The sequence below is a fragment of the Podarcis cretensis genome, assembly GCF_951804945.1.
Source record: "Podarcis cretensis genome assembly, chromosome: 10".
Lineage (NCBI taxonomy): Eukaryota > Metazoa > Chordata > Lepidosauria > Squamata > Lacertidae > Podarcis > Podarcis cretensis.
Genome location: NC_137179.1, coordinates 49965789 through 49987704, shown reverse-complemented (window position 1 = coordinate 49987704; position 21916 = coordinate 49965789). Strand labels below are relative to the sequence as shown.

At 42.1% G+C, this 21916-nt stretch overlaps 1 protein-coding gene across 4 annotated transcripts in view; it reads right to left on the bottom strand.

Moving 5' to 3' along the window:
• Positions 1 to 7469: 7469 nt before the first annotated feature.
• SLC38A4 (solute carrier family 38 member 4) overlaps positions 7470 to 21916 on the bottom strand; it is a 34534-nt gene continuing 20087 nt past the window's right edge. For all 4 annotated transcript variants that reach the window (XM_079994263.1, XM_079994264.1, XM_079994262.1 and 1 more), the window contains exons 5-16: positions 20811 to 20884; positions 19651 to 19743; positions 17780 to 17861; positions 17602 to 17684; positions 17421 to 17479; positions 15609 to 15887; positions 14626 to 14705; positions 14014 to 14114; positions 13435 to 13559; positions 10503 to 10647; positions 9427 to 9524; positions 7470 to 9320 (exon numbers count right to left, since the gene is read on the bottom strand). In XM_079994263.1, the coding sequence (XP_079850389.1) occupies positions 9219 to 9320; positions 9427 to 9524; positions 10503 to 10647; positions 13435 to 13559; positions 14014 to 14114; positions 14626 to 14705; positions 15609 to 15887; positions 17421 to 17479; positions 17602 to 17684; positions 17780 to 17861; positions 19651 to 19743; positions 20811 to 20884 (1321 nt within the window). In that variant the 3' untranslated portion in view covers positions 7470 to 9218. The remainder of the gene's footprint in view (positions 9321 to 9426; positions 9525 to 10502; positions 10648 to 13434; positions 13560 to 14013; positions 14115 to 14625; positions 14706 to 15608; positions 15888 to 17420; positions 17480 to 17601; positions 17685 to 17779; positions 17862 to 19650; positions 19744 to 20810; positions 20885 to 21916) is intronic.

Sequence of the window (21916 nt, the reverse complement as noted above, 5' to 3'; positions counted from 1 at the left end):
AAATCTACCTATATTTTCAACAGCATTGTGACAAAATGGTTGATTGCCTAAACTGAGATTTTGAGGAGCTGGACTTTTGATAAAAGACACTCTTATTAATTTCCTGGCAGTGTTGTGCCCCAACTAATATGTGTCAGTATCTAATTAGACTCCTGCAGTGGGAAGGGATTCGTTGATCAAAAGACAGTATGTGTGAAATGTGCATTTTACAGGCAGATCTGCTTTCAAAGAGTTTGGGGAAAATGTACCGCAATGACCCAGTTACCTGAAGAAACCCTAGAGTTGAGATTATTATCTCATAGACATTGGCAAGAATATAACCTGCTATTATGAGTTCATCCGCTCAAAGATGCAAAACCCAGAATCAAGTGCAGGGAGGAAAGATAATTGTTTAGGCCTGAACACCTAACTATTCTCAGTTATGTAGAACATGTGAAAAATGTGTTGGCAATTTCTGAGAGCCTTTTAGAAAGTAGGAAGGCTTTCTTACACAAATCTCTTCCAATATGAGTTGTGTTACAGTTCTTCTCTTGTTTCTAATCCAGCTTGTTGTTTACCCTGCTTCTCAACTTCTTGTCTGAAAACCCCATTTTCATTTCAACAGTGGCTGACCTTCTGGGCAATAATGTTCCTGGACATCTTGAGAAAAGTTCAGCAAGGGAATTCTCACAAATGGTACAAGTTTTGTCAGTGAAGTAAAAGGTCACTTTGTCTGGAAAATGCCTCACATGTGGTCTTGGAGTAGGAAGAGCTATATCCTCTTTTCAAGAAGCTAGACTATATGGACACAATGGGATGAAATGACAGGGAAGCTAGGGAGGTCTTGTGGGGTGGGACTGAATTCACATATTGCTTTCACCTTATTAGGAAAACTAAAGTAGGTTTCTTTTCTAATTAGAATAACATGGGAGGGGGATTTCTCTATCTTTAACCTAAGATACTCTATTAGACTCAAATCTTGTAGTAATTGATTGATTTAAAAGTCAATGCCAGAGAAGCACTTGTTAAATCAAACAAAACACTGTCTTGAATAATTTAGACTGCCCAGCTTTTCAATGCTGTTTTTCCATTGTTACTGAGATACTAAATCTTCTCCCTCACAGTGTATAAGGATATAGGCATCATTCTGATTGTACGGCTTTTATCAAGCTTTCTTGTGCCATTACAGTATCCATCGAGCCCAGAGGACAAGAAACCATTCCAGAAATCAGATTTTCCGATTAATGGAAAGTCTGATTAAATAGTTTCACATTGACACATGCAAATACACTATGGATCTGAAAAGTAAGACATATTGATAATTGAGAATTTGCCTGCTTTCAGTGGAATTTGATTTTATTGTTCTTCATGATAGTTTTAAACATTAATTAGCTGCTTCCCATCTCATACTGGATGGGTGGGGAGTTACTAGAATCCATAAAACTTCTATTGTCCTTGCCAGGAAGCTGACCTGCCATGTGACTGAATTTGAGGGTCTGTTCCTGATGTTGAGTCTGAAGGACAGAATAAAGAAGCTATTGGTACCACCCACTCTGCTTCCCAATAGTGTTGGGGTACTTTTAACATCTGTGCTGAGACCAACTCTACATTACCAGCTCCGGAATTCATTGCCCCCTGACATGGAGCTGTATCACATATATAAAATGTCCAGTCTGTGGTAGGACATCCTCTTGATCTGATCTTCTCATCAGGGTGTGAAATCTGTTGGCAGAGGGGTTATAGTAAGCTTGTTGTCATGGTCTGACAGTGGCTGGAACCACAACAGTGATGGGGGCACATTAAGATGGTCCACCCTCAGCATCTCACAGAATCTAATGGATTCCTGAGTGCCCTGATGTATTTTCATACTGATATGGTTGGTGCTCCTGTTGATGTTCTTGATGGGAGCTCTTGACAGGATTGTTCCTAGGTGCCCTCTCTGATGTGGAACCCATAGGGTCCCTGGTATTCAGGAGACCTGCAGACCATGAAGCAAGGATGGCACCTATAGTGCAGGTGGCATAAGTCTCAGGATGAATTTGACGGAACACAGGTAAGAGTACATCTTCCTTCACAACATGGACCATATTTCCTGAGGCAAAAATAGGTGAAGCAATGGATGTTGTGCAGTAGCTATATTCAGGCCATGCAAAAGTCATGTGTTTCTGTATCCCCACATAACACACACTTCTCCATTCAGGGTAAGCAAAAGGCAGTATTACAGTTCAAGGACACATTCCAGCCAGGCCAAAGCACCCAAGAAGGCAGAAGAATAGGGCAAGTCTTAAGAGCCAGATAAAAATGCCCCTGGAGGACTGAATTCCCCATCCCTGAACTAGCTAATACTCCAAGTAGACCCATTATTTAGTCAAGTCCATTGATTCCATTGCTTCATTGGTATGACTTAGTTGGGTGCCACCTAAAGACAATACCAATCAAATCTCTATCAGAAGGGAATGCTAGAGATGGGTGCCACCACTAAGAAGTGCCTTATTTCATATAGTGGAGGAACATTGAGGAAAACTCAAGCAGATTATTTCAATGGCTGGGCAAGGTTTATCTGAAAGCAGGAACTTTGACTTGTGCCTAGAAACTTAAGTCAATAATAGTGCCACTGTGTTTAACTGCAGTTTCTGAACCATCTTTACATTGTGACACCCATGAGGGACTTTTGGACTAGGGGAACTAATACTTTTTTTTTTGAGGGGAGAAGGTTATTTGCTTTGCCCATTGTTGACAATCAGGCTTGCCTTCACTGCTGCCAGTTCCCTTTCCTGCTGCTTTGGGCTCTGTAGGAAATGGATAGAAGTGACAGTACAAAACTTCCCCTGGGCTTGAAATACTGCTGGAAAGAAAGGTCTCCAGTCATGTGACCAGTGCTGGATTTATGTATAGGATAAGTAGGCTGAAGCCTAGGGCCTCTAAATCTAGGGGGCCTTGCCAGCCAGCCCGTTCCCCAGTGGGCAGACTGCCATCTCCCAAAATTGCAAACCCAAGACTTCATGCTCTCTACTGGAGTCTCCAGGTCCAGTACAAAGACCATAGGAAGGGAGAGCAGGGACCTTGAAGTTTCCAACAACTGTTAACCAAGCAAGCAAGCACACAGGTCACCTTTGTCAAAGCCAGGACGCCTATGTCCTGACCAGGCCTGCGCCCAATCTTGTTTTTGTACAATCCTGTTTGTTCTCAGTAACCAAAATCATATTATCAACATATACAAGCAGAAAAGTTGTTTTCCTTCATTTGCAAGGAATCGTACAAAACAAAGTGGCACTAATAAAGAAAAGTTCCAGGGTGGCAACAGAAAGCAAACTAAAAATGCTTTTGCAGTTCATCAAAACTATCCAGCAACATCAAGTTATAGGAAAACTGGTGCTATTAACAGTAATCCTTCTAGTTGGTTAATTGGTTGGTTAATTGGTTTGGCAACTTCCATGCACATGACGTGTGATGCTAATTATTTCTGCAAAGAGTTAAATGATAACGAATCAGAGGCAGCTACAGTTGCAAATGGTAACAAAATATCTGTGAAAGGAAGAGGAACAGGTTTGCTCATGTGTTGCAGGTAGAAATACTGTTTGTAATGAAGTGAGAGCAGTTGTTTACTTGCTCAAATTAACAAATAAGAAAGTTTTGAGAATTTAAATTCTGGATTAAAATTGATTACTTAACTGAGAAGGGGTTTGTAACAAAAACACTGGTATCTGGTGGGCAACCTCACCCTTTATTTCCACACTGTGGCTGCAGACCAAATCACCTGTCAAGAGAGTTATGAGATTCAGGTGAGGGTCAGATGCCTTGTCAATCCCAGCAGGTATATAAGAGGCCTTTGCCTTGGCCAGGCCACTTGGTGAGTGGGATTGCAGAAATTGGTTGATGTCTAGTGATGGAAACTAGCAGATTTTGGTGACTGGTAATCAGTGGACTTCACATTCAGAAGCTGTGGATGCTGGAAGGTTGAAGCAAGCTGATGTTTGTGGGTGTGAGTTGGTTGCAGTACTCCTTCGGTAGTTGGTTGAAAGAAGCTGGTGGATATTTGTGAATTCAAGACAGAGCATGAATGTGTATGAATGGAGAGTCAATGATGAATGAATATGCCCTCTGGTGTTCTTCATGGATGTCAGCTAATATATATTTGTGTGAGTGAATTGGAGGCATTGAATGTGGTCAATGTGAAATGCTGTGTGAATGTGATGTGTGAAAAGTGAATATTTATGAATAGTTGAAACCTGTGGGGGAAGCCATGACCATTAAAGTGGTATATTAATGCTTTAAATGTATGGTGTGGAACTGTGGATGTAGTCAAAGATAGTTATAAGCTTCTTCCTGACCACCTCTAGTCTGATTTGTGAGGAGCTGGTAGAGATAAATAGTAAAATAAAAAGGAGTGTTTGTTCATACACTGACTAATTAGCTAAAAGACTTTAATTAATTTTTATAAGGGTGGGCTAATATGCTTAATAAAATAATTGCAAAGTTTGGAGCAGCATATATCAGTTCTTAAGTAGAATGGAAGACAAATGTTTTTAGACATTTCCTCAGAAATTATCAATGACTTCCAGAGGAGGGCAGCATTGCTACAGCTGAACTGATAATCTATAACTTTCAGCAGGTTACTACAGGAAACAGAAGGGTGACTGCTGAATATAGTAGCATTTTCATACATGGAAGACATTTCATAATACCCTGTTAGCTATGTGCAGATGAACATGTGAAATGGCTGCAGACATTTAAATTTAGCTGACCTCAGTTCTGAATTTCAAGAATATCTACACCATATTATTCGCATATCGAAATATAAGGTAAAGGGAGGTAAAGGGACCCCTGACCATCAGGTCCAGTCGTGGCGGCGCTCATCTCGCTTTATTGGCTGAAGGAGCCGGCGTACAGCTTCTGGGTCATGTGGCCAGCATGACTAAGCCGCTTCTGGCAAACAAGAGCAGCGCACGGAAATGCCGTTTACCTTCCCATCGGAGTGGTACCTATTTATCTACTTGCACTTTGACGTGCTTTCAGACTGCTAGGTTGGCAGGAGCAGGGACCGAGCAACAGGAGCTCACCTTGTCGCGGGGATTCGAACCACCGACCTTCTGATCGGCAAGTCCTAGGCAAGTCCTAGTCTGATCGGCAAGTCCACAATGCCACCTTATATTTCCCTTATTGAAATATACACAGGTGTAATTTTGTCCCTTGCGATATTGACCTGGATGCCCACAATAAGGAGAGATAATACATTACACTCCAAGTGTACATTTTGGGATATACCCCCTGGGGAAATTTGTGTGTGTGTGCATGCTGCTGCCTAATTTCTGTTGTGTTTTCTTGCCTATTTTATCCATTTGTGGAGAGGCCATTGTCCATATAGTTAATATAAAGAAGGTTTTGTTTATTAATGGCACACATCCACACCATGTTTTTAAATTGCTGTTATACCACCTTAACCCACACTTGGTCCTAAAATCAATCCCATCCACACATTGTCCCCCTTAAAAGTATTTCTAGGTCTTCAAATTCAGGGTTAAATATGTCTCTGGGGTGAGGGGAACAGTGTGCCTGCCAGAATAAAACTCCTTTCTGTCTGCCTTTTCCCCTCAGTGCTTGTCTGACGGGATCAGCCAAGAGAATGAGTGGACAGGATGGTTTTAAAAGGCCAATATCTGCGTACATTTCAAAACTTATTTCTACAGTGTGTTTCACAAGTTTCCACAATATTTCATCACCATGGAATTATTGACTAACTGAACGGGTTTGTAGCGAGCTGTGTAGGACCCTGGTGTGTATGTTGTTTGTGTAGGCACATATTGGACTAGAATCCATTTCTGTGAATTGCCAATTGAGAATTATTCCATGGCTCACGGAAGTTGCAAGATGGGGAGGCTGATGTCTGACTGCAAGTAATGAACTACGGTTGTGAAAAAGGAGTGGAAATCTATGGGAACGAAGGAACAGGGCATGGAAAAAGCTGCACACTTCGATTCAAAACCTAGTCATATGATCCAGTGGAAACTATACTGTGAACAGTTCCCGGGACTCTCAGGGCTTTTTTGGTCGTGGCCCCGATCTGGTGGAACGCTCTGTCACAAGAGACCAGGGTCCTGCAGGACTTGACATCTTTCCACAGGGCCTGCAAGACGGAGCTTTTCCGCCAGGCCTTTGGCCAAGGCACAGTCTGACCCCCTCCTTCTGTAATCCTCATAGAACTCTAGCCCAATGGTTGCCATTAATTTGATTCTGAATTGATTTTAGAATGTCTTTTAATTAATTGTGTGATTTTATGTACACTGTGCTATTTTTACTTGTTAGCTGCTTTGAGCCCGGCTTTGGCCGGGGCGGGCAGGATACAAATAAAAATGTATTATTATTATTAAGAACAATTTGAAGTTTCCAAAGACTTGAACCAGGAGTAGCCAACATGGTTCTCCTGCAGATGTTGGACTCTCAGCTCCCATCAGCTACAGGCACCATAGCCAATGGAGAAGGTTGATAGCAGTTGTAGTCCCAACATCTGCCTTTAACTTAGGAAAACTAAAAAGTAGAGCCCATAACCAGCAACCAGAGTGACGGCACTCCTCCCCAACTTGTGATTTGCAGGAAGTAGTATTTAAGGGCACTTATTGTGTATCTCTCCCTCCACTGAATGGTGTAGGTCCCCCCCCCCTCTTCTGAGGATGGGAAGGGGTTGGGAGAATGAGTGGCCTTTGGATCCTGCAGATGCAAGGACTCTTTCATCTACCCCACTATGTCCCATTTCCAGCTCTACTACCCATAGAGCACCATTAATAGAAAAGCAATTCTGATAGAGCTTCCCACTGCTGCACTAGGAAGGTTTTGACCTGCCAACCTCCCATCCTGCTCATGGAGAGGAAAGTCCCCAGCTATCTGTTGGTTTCTCAGCCATATCGATGACAGTATTCAACTAAGTTTTACCCATTGAATGGAGACCCATTGAAATTAAATGAACCTAACTTCATTGATTCAGTGGGTCTACTCTGAGTAAAACTTCATTGTCTACCACCCAAATACAGTCATACCTTGGGTTACAGATGCTTCAGGTTGGGTGTTTTCGGGTTGTGCACCACGCCGAACCCAGAAGTACTGGAACGGGTTACTTCCGGGTTTCAGCACTCGCGCATGCACAGCAACACTAAATTGTGCTTTGCGCATGCGCAGAAGCTCCGAATCGCAACCCGCACGTGCACAGACGTGGCACTGCAGGTTGCAAACGCTGTGGGTTGCAAACGTGCCTCCTGCATGGATCATGTTCGTAACCCGAGCGTCCACTGAACACCTAATAATGTGCTTTTGCACTGGCAAAGCAGTTCAAGCTGGGGCTTTTATGTTTCTCTTTAGTGCAAAGCCACAATCTGCAACACTGTATACCTGGGAAACAAATCCCATTCCCAGCAAGTAGTGTTGAATCCTAAATTGCAAGCGTGGTCGGTCTGTTCTAAAAATAAAGTGTTGAACAACAGATTGACAAAAGCAGGTCATAACCCTGAATTCTTGAAGTTTATTGTAATAATCCATTTTGGTAACATTTGACTGCCTTATTCTACTTGGGTAATCTTTTGGACTTCCATAGATAAATTCCAAACACTGAGATGTAAAGTGAGCCCCTCTGGGAAATACCTCCCTCCCCTGCTTTCAAAATGGTATAAAGGTTGTGACTGTGAAAACAACTACACAAATAAGATATATAAAAATCAAAACATTGTATCATACAGCAACATTCAATAGCGAATAAGATTATATACATAAATATTTATATAGTACATATATAGCAATGATCACTGTTTCCTGCACTGACCATTTATCAAACAAAAATGCATTTAACAATACTGGTAAGTGTGCTTTTCACGTTCCTTGCGATCTCCTCACACCCATCTGAGTTATAGTGGAAGACTTAAGAACTTCAGAGGAGCTCTGGTAGATCAGACCAAAAACCCATCTAGTCTAGGATTCTGTTTATACAGAGGCCAACTAGATGCCTCCGGGAAGCCACAAACAGGACCTGAGTGTGGTAGTCCTCTCCTGTTCATGTCTCCCAGACAAAATGCAAACAGAGATCCAGCTTGTCTTAGAATGTCGTCAAAACAGAATTATAATTGCAGGATCAGGTTTCCGGCTGGCATAGGCATAATATTTTGCTCCCAACAGGGATCCTACCAGAACCAGCCTCCCTCTAACAAGTAAGTGTGCTACAGTGACAAAGATAAGATGCACTTGCTATGAGATTGTTGTCATCTTGCTAAGGGTTCCACTCATCCTCCAGTGGCCACCAGGAATACCTGACAAGAGCATAGAGACTTCATATAATGCTCACAATGGCAGCATCACTGCCAATTGGAGAAACTTTGAAGGTCCCCTAGGGCAAGACACAATCTTATTGGTGTGGCTAGTTGTTGATTGTAATTGACAGTAGCTGCAACTTGCTGAGAGAGATGGGACAGTTATGCCCCACCAAAAGCAATGGCAGCCAGTTTTTGTAACAGGAAAATGAGATTGCTGAAAGTTATGATGGCCAAGAACTGACCATACTTGTGCACCTTCAATACAGAGCACTTCTGTGATCAGCTGTCCATATAATTTATTGCTTGATAAGTAAAATACTTACAAAGGGTTGGTGCTCACAACTTGACCATACTTGTTAACTTTATGAACAACCATTCAACACAATTGTTGCTTTTATTTTCTCTTCCCTTCTGTGTCTATGTACATGCATACACACTATACATACATATATACACACACTCAGTTTTGAGATGTTGATGGTCTTAGCTTTTGAACGACTCCCAAATATTCCAGCTTCTATCTTTAAATAGGGTGCAACATATTCCGTAATAAACCATACCCACAGACAATTTTACAAGGCACTAGGGTAACTTCTGAGCTACTACATTGTCTCCGTATTCTAGAAACTGTGGTTATCAAAACAACAATAGCAGTAACAGTCTGTTTCAAGGACTATATACACATTTTTTTATTCTATCCTGGTCCAGAAGAGTTTGGCACAGGCTTTAATGCATAAATAACAATCCCTTATTAAAGGGCACTTGAATATTCCATAGGATCCTCCTAGTGGCATTACTAGTAAAAGTCTTTGGAATTTTGCAGTTATTGACTAGAAGCAATGTCCCCTTCTATGTGTCAAAAGTCTTTTTCCCTCTTGTTTTGGATGATAGCATTCAACCATTTCCAACACGAAAGAAAAAACAAATATTTTCTATTTTTCTTCCAGATTAATGCTGCTTGGAACCTGGAGAGTTGTAAATCCAGTCCAGGACAATTAGTGTCATGCTTCCAATCATAAAGATCACACCAACAATCAGGAAAACCAGAGCCTGTAATTGAGAAGGAAAAAGAAAAGAAAATCCCATATTACTGGGGGAAAGGGTTTACGATTTGGCAATACTGAACTGCGGTGCTGATTGCTTCCACTCTACTTACCCCGATCTTCTGAGGGGACCTGAAAGGTTCTTTCTTGACAATCCGGAGATAAAAAGCAGCAGGAAGAATAAAGATCAGCATTGTGGCAGCAGAGGCACCTGAAGCAGAAGACACAAATGGTTAATGTTTAGACAGCAGCCTTAGAGGACCACCTCTCTCCATATGAACTGAACCGGACCCTGTGATCATCATCTGAGGTCCTTCTTCATGGGCCACCTCTATGAGAGGCCCAGTGGATGGCAACACAAGAACAAGTCTTTTCTGTGATAGCTCCTTGGAATGCTCTCTTCAGGGAAGCTCACCTGGCGCCTTCATTACATATCTTTAGATGCTGGCCAGAAAGGCAGAGGCCAGCAACAACTGCTTTAGATGTATAGTGCAGATGGTGCCTGAGTTTACTGGGAACTACTCACAGCTAATTGTTTACAAAACTGCAGCGTTAAACCATATATAATAGTTCAATCCTATGCCTCTCTATTAAGACGTAGGCATCATAAGTTCAATATGGTAGGTAAGGTAAACGACCCCTGGACGGTTAAGTCCAGGCAAAGGCGACTATGAGGTTGCAGCACTCATCTTGCCTTTACCTTTAAGTTCAATATGACTCACCTCCAGGTAAGTGTGTATCGGAAGGCAAGCTTTAGTTCTAAAAGGCATGCCTGAACTGAAAGGTCTTATTTAAAAGGGCTGGTTTCCTGAAATCTGTCATATCAGACCTGGTAACTGATTTCAGAGCGTGGTGTTCAGAGCGTTTTGTTGGTTGCCAACAGCCTGATTTTGGTGTGTGTGTTAGTTATGGGGTTGTAAAGAAGGCCACGTGGCACACATAGCTCTGTCTTTCAACTGAGGGGGATGGCCTAAGCACTGAGAAGGAACAACCTGGAGGTTGTCAGCATTTTCCCCACCCCCCAATTCCAGGGTTTGTGTAGCCTGAGGTAGCTGCCCCACTCTGCCCAATGGTATGGCCATCTTTGCTCCTACTGCACTGAATTCTACAGTACAGGTGTTTCGACAGATATGATTTGTTTCCCCTGGAGGCATAGTAAGATAAGTAAGGATTTTGTTCCAAAGCATACCTATGAATCCAAAGATGTCTCTAATGCTAGGGACAAAAATAACTAAGACGTTGTTGAAGGCGAGGATTGCTGCAGCAATCAAAAAGTGTCTTATCCAACTGAAAGGCCTTCCGGGAAACAAGAGTGCGGTAACCGAAGTACGAATCTGTTAAAGAAAAAAGAAAAGGAAATGTTAACCAGCATATTTTATCATCTTAAATTTAGAATTGATGCTGGGTAATTCTGAAGCAAAAAGGAAAAAGAAAAAGGTATCCTGTCTTTCTCTTCATCTTTATAAGCATTCCCTTTTAGTGATGAAAATGTTTCTATTCCACCAGGCTTACGCAGGCAGTTAAGAGTACATCTCCCACAATGGTCTATCAATGTTTATTTTTAAGTTCTTTTTGCTTTTAACTTGTTTTTAACTTTTCACAATTTTATTGTTTGGTTTTATCTTTTCATATTGTGGTAAACCACTGTGATATTTATAATGCTACAGCAATATATAAATCTTTTTCATAAATAAAACAAACCAACAATGCTAATATAGTTTTATGACTAATGTGTGTACTTTGCAGCAGAATTCAAAATATTGATAAAAAGTATGTAAATGGGAGATAAATACTTTGAGGAAAAGATGTTTCTGCTACTAGAAGAAAATAGCACACATTTACTTTCTTATTTATTTATTTTTTAGTAAAAAAGAAATGCAACATGCAAAAGTCCTTTGAACCTCCCGGCTCAGTAATGGTTAAGTACATGAGGGATTTTTTCCTCATTCTCAAAATTATTGCAGGTTATAAAAAAAGCAGACACCTTTGCTTTCAGTGGAGAAAAAAGTGCATTGTAAGTACTTGTACACTTGATCATTCAATCTATAAATGACAGAGATATGTCAGTTTTGTTTGGCCCTGACCTTGCAAACTACCCAAACCTGAACAGCTTTCCTGCAGCTTTTGTACTTGCAGAGATAATAACTAGGTAAAAGGTCAAGGCAGCACCACTTGGCAACTGTGGATAGGGTTACACTCCAAGTCCTTCGCATAGCTGAAGAAGCAAAAATCTCTAAGTGCAACAGGACAGCAAAAACGGCTAGCAGATCAGGGTCAATTCAGAGCCATGCTGGATTACCCAATTACCAGGAAAGCACCCAAAAATGTTTTGTTTTTTTAAAAAAGAATTTGACACTTGATATTTCAAAAGTAGTCGTCATTGGAAAAATCAGAAGTTTGTTTGACTTCCTTGTCCTCTGCTACACATACTTCCCCCATTTTTCTGTCTCTTTATATTACTTATGCCACCTATAAAAGGCCCTCAGAGAACAACAATGTGTCAGGACAAACTCAATTCACTTTCCCTGTTGTGTAGGGAAGCAGACATGCTTCGCTGAGGAACTTCTCCAGAATTTTGCAACCAGAAAGCATAGCGATAAGCTGCTATTTCACTTTCAGCATACATGTAAGTTTTGTGACATTTTGGAAGAACAAAACCATATTTTATGGTTTAGGCTTGTTTTTTATTTTGAATGACATGGGGGAAGGCACCATAATCTTTTCTGTGTCTGGGGACTCTAGAGGTCTTAATCTGACCCTGTTCATAAACATTCTAGTACCAATGTTTGGGAGCAAACTTATATAGCCAAAAATGCACCACCCAAGTGCAGGAGGAAGGTTTGAAGGAGTTAAGAAACTTTTAGGGGGGATTCAAAAAAAAAAAAAAGGGGGGGGGGGGAGAATCCCACATACACCCAAAGCAGAATAGCCCAGTGAGAATCAAATGTGCTCTGTAGTTACAGAAAATCAGAATATCTAGTGGAGAAGGGAAAACCAAAGAAGAGAATGGGATGGCGTTCTGGAAGAGGGATGAATGGGTGTCTGGAAGACTAAATCCCACACCACATCTTGTTACACCTCCCACTTTTCCACACTATCTGGAGCTTTTTTTGGAGTGATTCCGGCACTTCAGAATGACCTTCACAATGTAAGGCTTACAGAGGCATTATGCCATTTGGATCCATGGGGAAATATATTATTACTCTCTGAATTTGGGGGGGGGGAGGGTAGGGGGAGATTACATAGCTTATCTGAACCCTATGAGCATGAGACAAAACGAAGCCTTCAGCCTTGCAGTGCAATATTCCTTTAAGGACATTGTGTAACTGTAACTTGAGAAACTCAGGGGAGCTGATAGCTGTTGTAGTGTGCAAGCTGAGAGGCTCTAACACACGTTGTTGGGGATCTGTCAACAATTCAAGCTGACTTGAATGCGCCTCTGCTTTCATACTTAGTCACCTCCCTGGAGAAAGCACATGTGCGCTTATTACTTTGGGAACAGGAACAGCAACAAATACATAGCCCAAAGTCACCAACAGCTACAGTAAAAGCGGCACTGAGGCTTTTCCTTGCACCTCTGCCATTTCCCCTTAAATGCTTAAAAAGAGATAGGAACTGCTACTACCAGACAGTTGAGGATGCCTCAAATTCTCTTATAAGCTCTGTCAAAAAGAGGCCCACGTGGGTAAGTGTAAAGTGGCTAAATCCAAGTAAGAAGGAAAAACAAACACCGGGTGCATTTCTTGTTGATGTAATTAGGGTCGTTTTTTGTGTATCTCTCTCTCCCTGTTTGTGAATAATTATTAACACTTGATTTTAGTGGCTTTGACAGATGGGTATTACTTTCATAACATGTTATGTTTATGGGGCAACAGGGATAAATCACAAGTCCAGACTAGAAAAAGGGTTGCCATACGTCTGGAATTTCCCAGAAAATAGTGTCAACAACTTTGAGTTTCATTTCCCTCTGAAAAGCTCAACCAGGGTTGTGACTGGTCTGATCAAAAGATCCCCCATAACATGGAAAAGCAGCTACATGGCAACAGTTCAATATCCAGTCTGTAAAAGGTCCTCTGGTATGGGCTGCTCAAAGATCATTGAATAACAGCCTCTTGACTTACAGGGAAGAGGACTATGGGCACAGTCAGGGTCACAGCCACAAGTACAGCGAGGCGAACCATCAAAAGCAGGGTGTCAAAAGTGTACACTTTGGTGTAGGTGTGAAGAAGCTCATCCTCCACTTCGCCTGCAAAAAGGAAAAGAAGAAAGTCAGCTTTCTCAGGCAATCTCATGTCCACTCAGTGCCATAGACATATATGGACACACGGGCACACGTGATTGCAATTTGAGAAGTTATAATTGACAGACCAGACAATTATTTAGCTTTGGGAGGCCCAGATCAGAAATAACACTTAACCATGTTAAACACTAGCAGTTGTTTTTGTTGCCTAACTTGCTCTAAAGCTGCAGGGCAAGCCAAGGGCCTATGTGTCATACTGGAGGGGCAGGCTGACCCCGCTCCCCTGGTGGCCCATGCCCACTCGTGATTCGCTGATTAGGCAAAAGTGGGTGGAGTCAGAGGCTTCCTTTGCTGCTTGGGAAACAGTCCCTGGGATTTCCAATGTCGGATCTCAGCGCGTGCGCAGGAACTCTGGCCCGCAATTGCGCCCATCTCAATTACTGAGAGAGTTTTGACTCACCATAGAAAGTCAGGTAGCCAAACAGAGCAGCAAGGAGGTACATGGCAAGCATCCCAGTGATGGAGACATTGGCAACACTTTGCATACGTTTTCGTGATCGGCTGAATGGGAAAATGAAAAAAAATAAATTAAAAATACATGTAATGAATGAAGAAGCCATTACTTTCTTGAAAAGACTAACCAGCTCAAGTATTTGTGTATACAGCAATTCCCTTTATAGCAATTCCTCTTATTGAAGGCGTGGGGAACTGTGGGACTCCATCTCCCATCAGCTCCAGCCAGCATGGCCAAAGGTCAAGATGATGGGAGTTGTAGTCCACACACCAACCACCACCAACAAATGTCTTAGTGACATGACTGGGGGAAACTGAGCCCCTGGCAGAATTAATTTGGCCCTTGGGCCAGGAATTCTTCATCCCTGAACTAAAGGTTATAAAAATATAAAGATAATAGCAAAAGCAATAAATATATGAGGATAATTAATAGAGGAAAATAATTCATTAGTAGGAAATCAATTAATATATTTTTAACTAAAATTAGAAAAGGAGGGGGGGGAAGGTTTCATTAGTGAGCCTGTTTTAAGTAGAGTGTATTGATGAGAAGCCATCTTACTTTTTCAGTTCACTGTATATGGGTAGTACTTCAGGGTGGCACACAAACGCAAAGGCCAGGATCGGTATTGTATAGGCAGTCTAAAACAAAAAACAAGGATCCCAGTTGCTGGTTAGTTTTCTCCACATCTCACTGGACCAGTTTACTGAGCAAAGTGACTGGCTTTATACTGCAGCTGTTCCAGGTAAAGGTCTAGACAAGATGGAAGCCCTGAGTAGGGGGGCCGAATGAAGGAACGCTATGCAATGGCTTATCAAAAGGATATCTTGTGTATAAATTTGGGGAATCATAAACGCAGCAAAGAGATGGCATAGCCACTGGCCACCACCATCCCTTGTGTACTGCTGACTTGAGGGTAGCCAATGTTGCACCCTCTAGATGTTGCTGGACATCCCATCTGCCTTAACCAGCAGGTCCCAATCAGTATTTATTAAAAGGAGACAAATAATCTCAATCTAGATAGACACCCAAGGGGTCTTTGGTCTTCAAGAGGAGCCCAGTAAATGCTTCAGACTGGCATAATGACTGGGGCAATCTGCAACTCCCAGAATGACTCTGTGCAATAAAATTCTGAGCTTCCTGTCAGTCAAGGGACAACGGCAGGCAGGCAGTTCTATGGGAAGCAAAATTGTAATAGAGCCTTAGGTAAAGGGACCCCTGACCGTTAGGTCCAGTCGTGGACTACTCTGGGGTTGCGGTGCTCATCTCGCTTTACTGGCCGAGGGAGCCAGCGTACAGCTTCCAGCGTACAGACTAAACCGCTTCTGGCGAACCAGAGCAGTGTGTGGAAATGCTGTTTACCTTCCTGCCAGAGTGGTACCTATTTATCTACTTGCACCTTGACATGCTTTTGAACTGCTAGGTTGGCAGGAGCAACGGGAGATCACCCTGTCGTGGGGATTCGAACCACCGACCTTCTGATCGCCAAGCCCAAGGCTCTGTGGTTTAGACCACAGCACCACCCGTGTCCCATAGAGCCTTACCCGTGAGTTAAACACAAAATATTTGGGGGTACACTTCTCATCGTCCTCTCCATGGGCTTCATATTCTACTCCACTCTGATGCATCTTATCTTTGGCTTCTTCAAAACTGGAATACTGCTTGTAGGTGCTGTCCAACATAAAGTTTACTTCAGAATTGGCAGAATCGTTGGGTAGCATCATGACATGCAAAGGAGCTGTGGTGCTGTTGTAGGACCAATTGCCAGCAGCGCTGCCCAAGACTGGGAGAGGGCACGGTATTTGGGATTTCTTGTAGATGACCTAAAGTAAGATTACAAATATACATATATATCAAGAGACTGAATATGGCAAATAATAAGTTGAAACGTTGAATGCCTTTGCAAGACATTGCTATTGTTCTCTAACAAAGTTATATCTAATTAGGTGATGTTTCTGTTTTCCTGCTTGTGCTGTCTGTGATTTATTCCCTGCAGTCACTAAAGTAGGGATCAATTCATGGCACAACAGAACTGTCAGGAGGGATTGGGAAAAGAAACCACAGAGCTCGGGTCCCGGAGAAGCATTCCAAAGGTCTGCTCTGCACACTAAAAAGCATAGAGCATTCTGAAGGGCCACTCTAGTCCCCACACTCTGTGCCATGTGCACCAAAATCCCCAGGGGATATTTTTTTGTTCTCCAGGAGCAGCAACTTTAAGGATTTCATTTGGGGGCAGGGCTTGCAGGTCGACAGCCTTGATTCTGTAGCAAAGCTTATTCATCTTGTTCATGGGCATTTTGCATATATTACAGTGCCCCGGTGTCCTTTTGGACAGCAGATGGCTACAATACTTATCCTGCTTACTCCACAGAAACTCAACTGAGATTGAGATGAAAACATTCTGAAGCATGCAGCTGTCAAATTTTCACAAGAAAGGGTTTTTTCCTAAAGGGGTGTGCATCATAAAGGTGTGTGTGTGTGTGTGTGTGTGTGTGTGTATGATGATGAAAGCAGACAGGTAAATGGAAGAGGAAATTGATTTGAATTTGAATGGTTCCTATGCTTATTTGGTCTACTGCGTGAGATGTCTTAACAGGTCTGCTTTGCAGCTTGGAAGCATGATTAATCCCAGGAGCTGCTTGCCCAGCGAGGCAGAGCTGCAGCGATAGCATTCCAACATCATCATCACTGCCATTCACAAGGGGTGAGGTCACTGCAGTATGGCACACTGGCTGCAATCCAGTGCTGACACCAGTGTGCTATGCAGCGCTCAACTTGCTGTCACCTCGACCCTTACCCTCACCCCAAGTAAGTTACAACTAACTACACTGCTGAGGTGAGACTACTGTTGCAGCTCTGCCTTTCGTGGTTGAATTACCTTGCTCTGCTTCTTCTCTAAACTCATTCGCAACATGGCTAGGCCACGCCGCGATCTTTTCTCGTTTTTATCACTCTGGGCTACTCAGCACACTTCCTAAACCACAGGCTCAAACTTCTGTTGCAACAGTTATGGTGTAGACTCAGTCTTGTTTTTTTGTTCTGAGGTCCCAGATCTCCTGCCTCTTCCCCTTCTTTTAAACTTTTTGTGTGTGTGAAAAACTTTGTTTACAGGTGAGACCCCAGTTTTCTTCAATTTGCTCAGAATCCTAAAGTTGCATCTATACATTTCAATCAGCAAGTGTAACAAATTTGCACCAATTTGCTCCTGTGCCCTGAATGTGATATGTCTCTAACAGCACCCCTGGCCACAGTCCACACTATATAAGCACACTGTTACTGCTTACCACTTACACATATATTACACATACACACATTGTTCTGCAAATGTTGCTACACCATTTCCTATAATTACTTACCACACTTACGAAGAATACCATGCAGGTAAGTGAAAATCCACTTGTATAACCAAGATACCCTACAAAAACAACAAAGTGAATGCACAGTTAAACCACAGGTGAAATTAGACGACCAACTCTAAGAGTTTGATAGAGGTAAGTCATTACAGATGTATTTTAATAAGGTAGTTGATTGGTTTACCTAAATTCTTCAGAAGTGAAAGCGGAAGAATCACACCAATGCTCACAAATATCACAAGGTAGTTCCCGTTTAGATACCATTCCCTAGAATGAGAAGACAGAATAGCCATGTAACAATCAAATCTGTTGAGGTTATAAGGAGACTTCGCTGAATTAAAGAAATGTAACCAAGCCCATACCCAGAATTCTCTTCAAGCCCCAGAAATGCTCGGAGTACTTCTGGAAGTTCGTACTTAATAATGAAGAGGTAGCTTGACATTGCTGAAACAAGAAAGGATGAACAGAGTATGATGACAAGGTCTGAAAAAGGGTATCCAAAACATTCAGATCATTTAATTTTCAGTTAAACAGAAATGCTGTTCATGTCAGCTTACATGGGGAAATCATTCATTCAGAAAAATATGAGTTTTAAACTCTGGAACATCCTCCCTTGCTTCTGAACTCTCTCATCATCATTGTAATCGTGGTGCTGGGATTACCCACCTGTTTCAATGGCCCTTACATTCCTATATGTGACAGCCAGAAGCCCAAATGCTTTCTTACCCTTTGATCAGAACAGTTACAGCTCATTTTGAGGTTGTTCTTCTCTGTCATTAAGGATGCTTTCATATGGCTTGGTTCAGACCTAACAATCAATCACAGCCTGCATGGGCTGTCACATTCCTCTCTTCCATGCTTGGGCAAAAGGAGGAGTCTGAAAACTTCTTCATTTGCTTTTGAATAAACCGAACCTTCCCATCGCACTCAAAAACAGGGAACTGTATTTCATTCTAAATTGTTGCTTTGTTAGGATAAAACCACAGCGCCTTGTTTCTTAATACTGAAGCATCCACAACTACTTTGAACTCAGCTCTTCCAAAGGATATTGTCGGTTGGCTCTGACAGAAGCAGAGTAGAGGCTAGCTCCACCCAGGGCAGCCATGTGGGGGACCCCCACAAGGGGACAGGGCACAAAAGGAGCCCGCTGCACCCCCGGGTCAAGCCTGACTTGGGAGTAGAGCTGCCGGTGGCAGCATGCCGCAGCACAAATGAGAAGAATAAACAGCAGTGTTGTGGCGACTCTCCTTTCTCTGCCGTGGCTGGTGGTGTTGGACTGATTCAGGCTCCGTTGTGGGGGTGCCTGGTGCCGCCTCAAAAAATGTGCCTGCCCCCCCCAGCCTCTTCACTATGCCACCAGGCTTTGATTCCCTGAGAAAAATGAAGTACATTTTGTGCTGTTACAGTGATACCTCGGGTTAAGAATTCGTTCTGGAGGTCTGTTCTTAACCTGAAACTGTTCTTAACCTGAGGTACCACTTTAGCTAAAGGGGCCTCCCGCTTCTGCAGCACCGCCATTGTGCGATTTCTGTTCTCATCCTGAAGCAAAGTTCTTAACCCGAGGTAATATTTCTGGGTTAGCGGAGTCTGTAACCTGAGGTGTCTGTAACCTGAAGCATCTGTAACCTGAGGTACCACTATACAATGATAAGCTAGCAACGAACAGCACATAAAGTACTTCCCATTATATTTTGGGTTCCTGTAATTTCATTTCACTGCTCTGGTTATGCTTTAAGTATTATACAGGATTAAATAGGTTAGAACCAGGCCCAAGGCAAGAGTCACACCCACTTTGGCCTTGGGCTCCATCGCCACTGGCATTTGGAAAGTTCACTATGAAGAAATGAGGCCCTTTGGAGAAAAAAGGTTCCCCAGGCCGATGTAAGCTATAAAGGATCAAAATTAGGAAGCATACAACCTTGGCTGCCAAATATAACAGAGGAAAGGGTCCTACATTGTATATTGTATTTAGGCTTTTAAGTAGATCATGAATGCCATGCATTGACCTCTCTCTATGGGGCATTAACATGACTCTAAAAATAGCTTTCAGTATCAGAAATATCATTGTATGGTAATTACTGTATTGGGCACCATAATTAAGAGTTTATTTCTATGGTGCAGCACTAAGGGCTGCTGTGGCACCAACAACAGACATGCCCCCTCCCCATTTCTTTATTATAAGAGAATTGCTGTCATTTTAAACCCTCTCATTAAAAAGACATTTCCCACTCACCTCCAATATTCTGCATCGTGAGAGAAACAAAAGCACTCATTTTTCCAGGCCATCCAAATGCCTTTTCGCCTAATTTTTCGTATATTAGTGAACCTAGGAGCAACAGGAAAGAAAATATTTTACTTCAAATATCTTTTCATTGATTGAGTTTTGTACAACCCTCTGAAGGAAGCAAATTCAGAGGGTAACCATGCATAATAGTGGGGCGAAGGTGCAGTCACCCGAAAGCTATTTCCATGTCTATTGTCTAAGTATGTGATTGTTTCTCTCCCCCCCCCTGAAATAAATGGAAATTAAGGCTGCTTAATTCTAGTTTGTGCCCATAATGGCCACTTACTCCTTTCCTGGGTGGGCAGCAATTGTGGCCCCTCACATTCAGCCACAGCCCTTGGCTGGCCATTTGGGAATTTTCCTGGCTGGCTGGGCCAAAGGGCGGGACTGTCCTCCAAAAAATGAAAATCAAATGGGCCAATCAGAGGCCCCACTGGTGGGCCATGCCTCACTGACTGATCAGGTATTGGCTGCTTCCATGTCCAGTCAGGCAGTGAGGCATAGAAGCTGGCTGCCATAATATGATCTTGCGATAACACTGTCATTGCATGTCTTGTTACGCTGCCGTTTCTACGGGGATATACGCTCGGCATTTATCACTCCTGTTATACAAAAATCTCCAAATGGGTCTGAACCTCAATGTCTAAAACTACTGGTAGAGGACAAGGATCTAGACATCATGCTAAGGGTGGCCAAATTCTGTGCGACTGCCATAAAACTTAGGGAACAAACTGTATTACCAAAATGATAAAGGTTTTAAATGATAATTTTAGGTTATATTTTAGTGATCAAGATTTAATATATATATTTAACTGCCACTATATCTGAATTGTCTCTGTTATACCCAACTGCAATTCAATATATTCCTGTTGTGTTTTATGACTTTCCTGATATTGTAAGTGAGCTGGAACTGGTCTGTGACCGTAATAATAAAATTCATTCATTCAACACTGTCATTGTTCCTGAGGAGATCTGGGTCATTGTTCTTTGCTATTTCTGTTTTTAGTGTGCCAAACAGTGCACAAGTTAAACTTGATTTTTTTGCCTGCCTGGTTGGGATGTGGTCTCCTCAAATGACTCACCCACCACCTAGATCATAAATGGCATACCTCCTTCCTTCGATGTCTTCAGCAACAGGTGAACCGAATAGAGAGACATTATGGCTACACTGAGCAGCAGGATTCTGTAAGGAAGAACAGAAGTTATAAATCCACGAGCAAGGATAAAATGAACTACACAGATAAGTTATCCATTCCTTTGTAGAGACATCAATTCAGGTGTGCTATTTTAAGTTCAGTAAAGGGGAAAGAACTTTCATTTTGAGGGACTTTGACTATAAGGTTCAAAGGCCTACAAAGACAACATTCCTCAGTGTATTCTAAGAGCTTTTTATATATCTTATCTAGTCTAAATCCAACACAGTATAAAATATGCTTAAAACTATGGCATATTAAATGCTAAAATACATTTAACATAGCATGCAGTTTGACCCACAGATTGCCAAATAGAGCAAGTATATTTTTAAAAGCTTTATATTTTGTGTCTTTTACCAATGCAACAATGTGCTTCCCTCAGGTCTCTGCTTTTTTGAAGAACACCAAAAGTGTTCCTTCTTTTCTTTTTAAATAATGCATGACAACTTTTTATTCAGCCCTTCTCCAAATTGGAAAGTTCCACAACACAGGTTTTAAGGAATAAAATCATTTGCTGATCTGGAAAGCTTTGTAAGAAGATGTCTCCCAGACTGATTGGTCTAGCTATATAGTTTGAAAGTTGTTCAGGCGCATCTGCTGTTGCCTGTCAAAACATATGCTCTATGGATAGTGTATGTCAGCTACATGCCATCACAGTTAGCATTTGGCACGGTCAGATGTTAGGGGGCAGCGTGTCTATAGACATATTTCTATTCACAGAGTTTCAGATTTAGTGCCATATGGACAGAGAGCATTCTCTTCCAGTCTCCACAGTAGGGGTAGTATCACTTCGATCCCACAAATACAAATTAAGTGAGTTATTTATTCCTATGGCATATTTGTCACAGTTGGAATTGCAACGTTGCTGCTATGTCATGGAACACACAGAGAGAGATAGACTCCCCCCCTACACAAATATAAATTAATATAGCCAAGCTATAGGCAGGATAGTTGACCAATAATAAATGCATTAGATAGATTTTTGGATTAAGTATCTAAGGCATGTCTCAAAGTGTGATATG